Source organism: Crotalus tigris, unplaced genomic scaffold (assembly GCF_016545835.1).
Source record: "Crotalus tigris isolate CLP2741 ecotype Arizona unplaced genomic scaffold, ASM1654583v1 scf7180000024453.458620722:586385, whole genome shotgun sequence".
Classification (NCBI taxonomy): domain Eukaryota; kingdom Metazoa; phylum Chordata; class Lepidosauria; order Squamata; family Viperidae; genus Crotalus; species Crotalus tigris.
Window position 1 is genome coordinate 137507 of NW_024100622.1, and position 10508 is coordinate 148014.

The following is a 10508-nucleotide window of genomic DNA, read 5'->3' on the forward strand; positions in this document are numbered from 1 at the left end:
CAGAAAGCAACTTTTCTGTGAATTAATATGTTTGTTTAATTTAGTTTGAAACCTGTTCACTTTGCTGTTGGGCTTTATTCCAAAACATAGAAACTGGGATGAAAGAGTGATAGTATGGCTCCAGAAACAATTTTTCTGCTGTCAGTGCAGACAGTTGGAATGCATGATGAAACATATGTGGAAATACAGTGGCAAAGATTGTTGAGAAATATCCATTCAAATATTATGGGAACCTTTATAAAAATGCAAGCAATTATGCAATCATATGAGCTATGCAGTTTGCTGAATGTCTTTTTTCACTCCATTGCCCAACTATATTCCAGGTTTCCTCTGGGATACTAGAATAATATCTTTGACTCAAAGCGGTCTGATGAGAGAGCTTTGTTTGAATGAAATTGTCCACACTTCTTAGCTAGTGTGCAATGATAGGATCAATTTTTTGTTTTATGTTGGAAAACTATGGAACAAACACAGGATGCAAAGCTACAGAAAAAACATCCAGAAAGAATTTTTGTTTGTTCTCTGCCTATCTTATCACAAAATTTATGAATTTGGGAGTGTGGGGAGCAAAAGAGGAAGCAAGGAGTAGTTTGGACAAATCTGTAGTCACATGAATTTTGCTAAAAAGTTCCCACTATAGCTAATTACATTTGTTTTTGTTACAGCTGGATTGCTAGATAGTCTATTGTAGCAATCTCCTTACCACCCTGGAGAAAAGCTTCTGTGTTTATTTGTTTTTCCTTGGTTTATTCAAATGGAGGCAACATACTTGGGTGAACTTTCTTTACTCCAATAAAGTTCTGTAAAGCCAGAAAATGCACTGGGTTAAACAAACCTTTGGTATTAATATTTAGTTTATTAACCCCCTGCTAATCTTTTATACAATATTTTGATGTGTGCTATAAGTATATGTATAAAAAAGGCAGTTATGATAAAAATTAAGTAAATATTAACAAGATCATTATAATGGTATATGTACAGTAAAAGTAAAGTAAAGATAAGTAAAACAATGCTGCATCAGATCTCAGTGAGCGTGAATCCAGTATCAACAACTTTTGAATTATTGTGCAGGAATAAAAAAAAAATCCCATTATTCAAGTGTACATCTTGCATTAAAGAGAGATTGTGTGCAAAAGTTCTGAAAAAATAGATTTTTGTAAAAACACCATTTTTAACATGTAAAGAAGAGCCAAGAATTATTTAGATCTTATCCTAGAGAAATTATGATGCTATCGAAGAATCCTCATATGATAAGAATCTAAATGGTTTTTCTTCTATACTTTTCTCTGAAAGTGATTCAGCCAAGGCAATATCTATATCATAAATCCAAAATATGGTTGATTCTCAACTGTTTTCATATATTGAATCTAGACTGGTTTGTCTGATATGCAATTTCAATCAACAGAAAACAGACAGGATTATGGCAGAGAGTGAATTCTTACATTTACTGTTTGAAAATACAATGAACAAAAACAGCTGCTAAATTGCATCCATATTTTATTAGGTATTTGCCTTTCTAGCTAATTCATTCCTTTAAGGCAGTTTACAGTACAAATAATGAAAACCATATAAAGCAAGCCAAGTGAAAAGAAAAGCAGAAAAGAATTTATCTTTATCCAAATTATTATGCAAAAAAGAGAAGTTTTCATTTTCATTTGGATAGTTTCTTGGTTAGCTTCCATGCTAGCTATTTAATCTAGAAAAGTCATCATTCATATTTTAAAAACCTAATACAGTGTATTTGTTTTTTAAGGCATAATCTGTGACGATTAAAATAATATATACAAAAAATGCAATTGCATAATTAGTTTGTTCAGTGAAAAAAAATTGTGGAAGCTTTTCAGAACTTTTTTTTTTTTTTTTTACATTCAATCATGTCCAATTCTTGGAGACTGCCTGGACAAGTCCCTGAAGTTTTCTTGGCAAGGTCTTTCAGAAATTGTTTGCCATTGCTTCCTTCCTGGGGCTGAGACAAAGTGACTATCCCATGATCACCCAGCTGGCTTTGTGCCTAAGGTAGGACTAAAATGTACAGTCTCCTGGATTCTTATCTTGTGCCTTTAACTACTACACCAAACTGGCTCTCATAGAACGACTTTAAATACTTTCAGAACCATTTTGCCTTCAATTAAATGTATCCTCCTCCTTTGCCCCTTTTACTACAGTACTACCTGCTGTGTACTCTCTTAATTTAAACATACTCAATTTTCTTGCATTGAATTAAGTTTCTATTTATATGGTAAGAACTTGGCATATTTAATCTAATTTGGGAAACTTTCAATGGCAGTTAGAAAAGGTAAAATTCAATTGGAAGAATGATAACCAGTAGCTTAACTGTCCTTTGAAAAATTACTAATTCTTAACAGGGTATAGAAATCAAATACTTAATCAGATCAGAATTCATTTTAAAAAAATATTCAACTGATCTGAATAATTAAAATATGCATAGAAAGTGTCCTGAATCAGTGAAAATTGATTTGATAATCTGAATTACACTGAATCATTCTGATTTTTTTAAAAAAAATATTGCATAATATTGCATAATTCTTTTATCCTTGATAACTTTGAATAGGGAGCAATCAGAAACAACTGATAGTTATTCTGCATTCTATATAGTCTGTATCTTAGCTTACTATGGATGGTTGAATAGATTTATTTAGTACTTATTAAAAATAAAGATTCTCTATACATATTCAGAGGAATGGGAGTAGCTATAATAGCACTATATACTGTATCTACAGTACTCATACTACCTTCCATCTATTCAAGTTTTCCACATGATTGTGGTCCCTCCACAGATAGAGAAAGCACTCTGGTGACCTTCCTTACGCAATGAAAATAAATTATCCTCACTTTTATTAATACCAAAAGAAAAATGTCTTAAAATTACAATAATATAATCTAAATTATTTCTAAAGATAATTTATTTCTTAGTATTTCAGTCTTACTTTCTGTTTCCTGTTTCTTTGCATGGAAGTTAGATTTCACAATAATTTTATAAGTTACCAGATAGACTGAGAAGAAAAAGTTACTTATTCTCTAATAAGTATTAAAACATTTCTTCAAATATCTACTAGTCATTTGCAGGAATTTGGCAGCTCCTCAGTTTCCACTAGGATTGTACTCTGAGACACTAGAACCCAGTGAATTGTTCACAATGTGACAATAAGCTCAATCAAGATGGAACACAGATGTTTCTATGCTCACACAGACTGGTGAGAGGACAAGTAATGATAGCAAGGCATCATGGCATCTTGACCTCTGTGAAGACTGGAAATCCTGGAAGCCAGGATGAGATCACAAATCCTACCAGTGGGAAATCACCTGTCCTTCAATTCCAGAAGTATTGCAAAACTTTCTTTGTAATATTTTTTTCTGAAATGATTGCTGACTGGCTCAGATTCCTGTAGTTCAAGTGCATTGCCAGAACATAGAGCCATTGCACTAAATTCAGATTAATGTAGTGCTTGCATGGGAAAGGGTATTTGAGGGGTCTTCTCTACGATATCACTTTTTCTTGCTCATTAAATCTTTATTAATAATCTTCATTCTGATACTTATTTTATCCTATTTCACTTAGACTATTTAACCAATTTTTCATGCCTAAAATTTCTAATATCTTCTTCCTTCCTTTTGTAACATATAGTATGTTTAACTTATTCAAATCTTTGACTTAAGAAAGTCTTTTTCAATTGTTCTAGTTTTTATTTGGTCTTCCTCATTCTTTTGAAATGATTCATGATTCTGTTTCCTTTGGAGGCTTGTTCTTGGTATATTTTTGTTTAAAATGGGTGTCTCTCTTTTTTTCTTACATTTTCATCCCAATAAGCAGTAGTCTTCCCCAGTTCCTAAAAAATTCACTGTTATTATATTGTAGCATCAGTAGAGAATTTAAGATAGCGCAAGCTATTCTGAAGACGTGATCTTAATGATAAGTTACCATGGTCAATATGTCATATAACTTGAAAAAATTGGTGTATTTTCATTTCTTCATAAAGAGTGAACTTTTCTACAAACACTATTCTATAAGTAGAATAGGCCTTTTCAACTCTTTAGGGAGTTTTCTGGTTGCTCCTGGCTTCTGGCTTCCTTCCCAGAGCATTTCAACTCCTTCTTCAGTTCTTCTTCCTCCTCATTTGATGGGAAGAGCAAAGAACTGCTTGCTGATCTTATTTGGAATTTTTTTAAAATAGGGATAAAAATGATTTCTTTTAGAATACTGACATTTTAAAGTGGGCTTCTAATTAGTTAACAAACCTGTCCATGTCACAAGTTTGCATGTTCAGTTCACATTCATTGGCAAATCTATTGAACAATCTACCAAGCATCCTTACAGCAAATTGTGTTGTACAAATCCAGAAAGTAAAGCTAGTTTAGGATTCAATGTTTGTGGGGCAGGGACATTCAGAAATTTGGATTAATTAAACAAATCTCATTTAAGTGTTTAAGACACATAAGAGAGTATTATAAATATGGCTATTGTGCAGTAATCATTCCAGGGCAAGATAAATCGGATTACTACCAAGAGATGTACCCAGAATGAAGCTATAACCAAAAGTTTCATCACCCGCTTTAAGCCACAAGGGAGTGAGGGTATGCCAGATTTTAAATTTGTGCTTCCTTGAATTCTAAATTCCATCCAAATCTGAGGCAAACATTTTATAGTTCGTATAAGGAATCTTCAGTCTAGGATTTTCTTTCCTATCTAAACCACCCTCCTACTAGTCAAGAATTCAGTTCTTGGTTATTCAGCAATATCAAATTTCATTTCATCTTGCTTTTCTCTATGGATATTATCTAAGTTAGGCAATAATTTACCATCTGATTCAATGTATTTAATAATGGTGACTTTATGATGAGGAACAATCCCCACACATATTTCCACATATATATTTATTAACAAACCAATAAATAACAGAAATAAGTTAGGGGTTATCTAAATTTTCAGTGTTCCAAGTCTCTAAAATTTAAAGTGAAAAATTCTACTTTTTCATCACTTTTTTAAAATTACGACTTCCTGAATTTGCTTTAAATAATATAATCAACATAGAAATCCTTGAGCAATGTGGTTGGCTTTAGAATAGGCTTGAGAGAAAAATTATTCTATTTAATAATTATTTTGAGTTGGATGATATTCCATGATGATAAAATTTAGAACATGTGTTCCTGGTTGTTTTATTTAAAAACAAACAAACAAAAAACAACCAAAGACTTGAGTTTTATATCTTTCTTGAGGGTGGATACTGAAAGTATGAATGATTTGAAAACTATTTTTCCCTCCTTTTATTCCCGCCTTTTAATATTGCTGATATGGCACATAGTTAGATAATCAATTTTACAAGAATGTAGAATATGCTATGATGCCAGAGTTTCATTTTGGAGGAATAGATTTTATGCTTGTGTGGATTTTATGTTTGAACCACTGACCACCTGAATAAAGCCAATGGTATATTGGCTATTCAGTAACTAACTAACTAACTAAATTTGTGCATACTTGTTGAAGAATTTACTAATTTGGGGGTATCAGTTACATCCCAATCACTGCTTATTTCTGCTTAGAACTGTGTTGAAGTAATCTAGTTCTATTGAACTAAATAGTTGCATGTATACATAACAACTGGGGAGCGACTTTTATGAATAAACAAGTTTTGTGCACATCAAATTTTATTAAAAAGTAGTTGAAGTATCAGAAGTTGAAATATTCATTAAGAGCTTAAGTTCTAAAATTTTCTTGTATCTAAGCCAAAACTTGGCATTTTCCTCACTTTCCCTGAACAAGCTGTCTGTCTGCAACATAGCCTTGTCAGGGCTCCAGCTTGGCTTGTGAATGCCTTCCCTTATGTCCTGATAAACCAGTTTCTCCAGGCAGGGCAGAAAGACTGTGAGTTATTGGCTTAGCTTTAATATGTAAGAAAATGTAAAAACTGTGCCTCATCAGTGGACTAAAACAGCTAGATAACAGCCCTGTCTTCCTTCCAATATTCTTCATTTCAGAAACAAAATGGAATTGTGGGAAGCACATCCTTTATAGTATTAAACATTTGAAAATCAAAGTTTTGGGTTCATATTTTGGAAATAACTCAGAAATTTACCACATACCCTGTCCACTGCTTCATATACTTGTGATATATTTTTCTATACAAATGTATGTTGGTTATTGGAATGATCTGCTTATGATTTGGTTCCCATGGCAATATCACCTGCATTTTGTCTAATACAAGATGCTACTGATTATTTTCATGATTATTTTCATAATTACCTTAAGCACCTTCCATTTTACAACCACAGTTAAGTGGAATGTAGTCCAGGTTGCAACTCCAAACTATTTTATGCTGTTTTATGATACCCATTCTAACCACTTTTACTAAAGAAACAAATCCCATGAAATCAAATGGTTTATATTAGTATTGTAAACCGAAACATCCTAACTCTAACCCTGCAAGTCTCAGGGGGCCTTTTTGTCTGATCCAAGGGATGGATTAAATTTAAGATTTGATAGCTTTAATTTAAATGAAGTCAAACTTTTCTGTAAGTTATAAAGGCCATCTGCAAGAGTACTAGGAAGGAAGCAGTGCTTACACATAGCCATGAAAGGGGTTTTCTGCTGATGACAATCCACTGTGCATACAAAGCAGTGTTTAGCCCAAGTCACATAATTCATCTGCAAAGTGTCAGTGCTTGACCCAAGTTTTGTGTCCAAACTTTCTAGCATTGGCCTTTGTTTAGGAAAGAATGACTCAGCCATCCCACTGTTCTTCGTTTTACAGATGTGTCAGGAATTTAACCAGTTAAAACTGTGAGGCCATTTCAGTTTGTGGGCTGACTTTAGCATGAAACTATTATATACTCTGGGTCACATGGCATAACATTTCATCCAAGCAAGTCTATTAATTCTGGCAGCAGCAAGAGAAAGTTTCAGAGCTTCTGGAATCCGGCAGATGTAGTGTTTCCTTAGGGCTTTGGGAAGCACAGAATTATTTGCAGGCTCACGTAAGTTGTTGAACGTTTCTTTTTATTATTATTCTAAGGTACTGAATATAATAACAATTTTCCATTGTTTCAGAGTTGGTAAACTATGCGATGCTTCACTACAATAACTGGTTTGGTTGTAAACCAACTCTGTCTCTCCTTGAATTTCAGAAGTACTTTTTCAATCATTCATTGCTATGTATTCTCATGTAAAGAAATATTTGGATATAACTAGAAATACTACTTCAATGGAAATTTTGGTTTGCAAAATTCTGTGTTTCTAAACTAAATGGTCCAAAAATCACAATAATCTCCATTAGCACTTAGGCTGTGTAAAATGTCATCAACTAGTCTTAATACATTTAATGGGGAAGGCTGAGTAGGATGGGAAAAAGGAAAAGGAGAGTCAGTGTAGTATAATTAAAGTATTGGACTTGGACTGAAGAGAACCAAATTCAAGCCTATTACCTGCTCATTCAGGGCATAGTGAAATTATTGCTCAGAGAACAAAATTAAGCAACACTTTTCCAATCTACTAGTAGGTCTATCAGCTGCTGTACTGTACATATTTTCATAAAACTGATGATTTGCATTATAATAAGTTATAGTAGTGGCTCACTAGCACTTAGATCTCATATTGTACATGCAGATATTCCTGGATTCAATTTTTGCTGTCTTCAGTTTTAGAAGATCAGGCAACTGGTATTAAAGACTTGTTCCTGAGATTCTCAGAGTTGTCTAAGTGGACAATGTAACACTAGGTTACATAAAGGAAGAATAAGCTTAGGTGATGTACAAAACAGTTTATTATGTATATTATGAAGCTAATTCCCATGAACTCTTATCAAATGTTCATAGATGATCATTTGGCATATCTCAATAACCAACAAATAACTATAAATTCACATATGCATTAGGATTAATTTTCTATCATCATTGTTTGATATTCATGCCTTGATCTCTTACTTTCTCCAGGATCCAGCCTTCTTCCAAAAGCTTTGATGTTTGCAATGGATCATCCTAACACAACACAGTCCATGCTGGCTGTTGAAAATTCTGGCTCTGTTGCTTCCCTGTCTGAAAAGAATGGACGTAGTAGCAATGAATACTTTTATATCCTGATTGTCATGACCTTCTATGGAATCTTTTTAATGGGAATCATGGTAGGCTATATGAACTCCAAGAGGAAAGAAAAGAAATCTAACTTGCTGCTGCTCTATAAAGATGAGCAGAGGAAATGGGGACAAGCTGTAAAGTCTCTGCCAACAGTATCAGGACTGAGGTCTGTCCAGTTTCCAATGATGATCAGTATGCTACAAGACAGCATGGTACCAGCTTTTTCCTGCACCTTGTGTTCTGTGGAGGGAAGCAGTGAATCTTCCTTGCCAGATGTTCACCTCACTATTGAAGAAGAAATGCCTATTGATGAACTAGGAGAATCAACCGAAATAGCCCTGCTCAAGGACAGTAGTGAAGGTTCTTCAGAAACCATCCATCAACATTCCTAGCATTTCCAGGCTCTGAAGACCTTTTAAAAAATTATAATCAGTTTTTCTTCTGCCGTCGATCCATCCATCACCAGGATGGATTATTATGTTATTGGAACTTTGAAAGAAAAGTAATAAGCCCAAATATAATGTAAAACAGAATGGCTTGGTTACTAAAGTCAGAGAAGGATTTTTTTTTCTCTGAAGGAAATATCATGGCCTTCCTTCAGCTTATGAATAATCAGTAATTTGACAACTAATGTCACAAATATTTTACCCTATTAAATGTCTCAATGAGACATTCTAATCTAAAAGTGACTAACAGCAATAGTAAGTGCAAAAATCAATCTTTGCATCACTGAGTGACTAAGCAGCAGCCCACTTGAATGAATTCCTTACTTTCAGATATGTATAATTGTGTAGAAGAAGTAAGTTTATACAGATATATGAACAGCAATTGGGAAGGGGGCATGATAATGAAATGGCATGAAACTTTTAACTTCTAGGTATATAACAGCAAACAAAAATAATTGCTATTTTTTATTTGTTCCTTGTTTATCCCAGTAGAATGGCTGTGGAAGTAAATCCTACATTGATGTAAATTTCTAGATCAGTACAAAACTGATAATTTAGTTCTGTTTAACAGCTCAACATCCTTTCATTCTGAACAAGTCATGAATCACAAAAAGAGGAGGGGCTATAATGCCCAATTAAGATATAACTGCACAGAAAGCAGGTGTGGTATGGACACTCAGATGCTCTTGGTCTGTAGCTGTCATCATTGCAGCTCTTTATTGATACATAATGAGTAGAAAATGTTGATTTAAACATGGTGAGTTTCTCATTCTGGATTTCTGGTTTAAATAATGATATATTCATTTTAGAAAGAATTCAAACTATAGCTCAGGAATTTTTATGATAATTTGTTACAGTATTTTACAAATACTTATATTGGTGAAAATGTTACATGGAGTTTAAAAAGTTATGTATGTAACAGTGATCCCAAAATTCATTACTTCTAGCTTGCATTGCACTGAACATTCAGACTGGGCTTATAAGTATGAGAACAAAAACACTGCCAAAACTCTGAGTTTTCCAAGTTAAATAGTGCAGAAAGATATGTATTGCCATTGGATACAGTTTGTAAAAACAGAAAGGGAATAGGCACAAATGAGATAAAAGTCCTACTTTTCACTTCTATTTTAAGGCATTAGTTCTAATTTCAGTTTCAACAGAGCTAAACAACTCTATTGATCAAAGAATATTGTCATTTTGTCTGCCTGATGTCACCAAGATCATTATGTTATGGGAACCTTGTTTGTTCATTGATGAGTGGCTACAAATCTCATTAAATGCAATAGATATGTTGCTATTAATTTTGCTGACCGTCTTATGAGAACAAACTTGGGGTTACTATATTACAAGAAGGACTGTTTTCAATATTCTTAAATGTCAAACTGTGTTTGGCATTTTGCCTGGAATCACTTGAATTCTGAAATTGTATAATTCAAAATGATAAATGAGTTGATATATTTTTCCATTGCTTTTTCTTCATTTATTATGAAACATGTATTGGTGACTCTCTATTCTTTTCATTTTGATTCAAAAGTCAATTGTGTATATACTTTGATACCACACTGTATATATTTGAACTGTATTTAATTTTTTTTCTTTTATTAACCCTCATTTTATTTAAATAAAAATTTAAAGATAACTTTTTGTTATTTTTATGTTAGATTTCTGTGAACAAAGCTACTTCTCCCTTATTTTTTACCGTTCAGCAAACCATTTTATGTACTTTCCGATACTTCTCACTGGAATTATAGGATCAGGTTTGTTTTAAAGGGCAATATCAGCTGTGACTCTTCTAACACATGTCATTCATCCAGATTAATCACAGGAAAATTTCAGACTACTTTGTGCTTTAAGTCTATGACAAGCATATTGTTCAAAACAGAGTTTGTGTGTCTGAACCATTTGTTGTTTATTTGTTTGCTTTGGCAGTTGTGATCAGCAGTAAATATTAGGCTGCAGAAAACCAAATAAACACTA

The 10508-nt window shown here is 33.2% G+C and overlaps 1 protein-coding gene across 2 annotated transcripts; it reads left to right on the forward strand.

The window, feature by feature from the left end:
- Nucleotides 1-1966: 1966 nt before the first annotated feature.
- KCNE4 (potassium voltage-gated channel subfamily E regulatory subunit 4) lies at nt 1967-8967 on the forward strand. 2 transcript variants are annotated; one of them, XM_039332197.1, is made up of 3 exons: nt 1967-2016; nt 6768-6990; nt 7945-8967. In XM_039332197.1, exon 3 carries the CDS (start codon nt 7971-7973, stop codon nt 8475-8477), a length of 507 nt encoding a protein of 168 aa, XP_039188131.1. In that variant the 5' UTR covers nt 1967-2016; nt 6768-6990; nt 7945-7970; the 3' UTR covers nt 8478-8967. The 2 variants fall into 2 exon arrangements, with proteins under 2 accessions (XP_039188131.1, XP_039188132.1); XM_039332198.1 differs by lacking the exon at nt 1967-2016 and having other exon boundaries at nt 6365-6990.
- The last annotated feature ends 1541 nt before the right edge of the window (nt 8968-10508 follow it).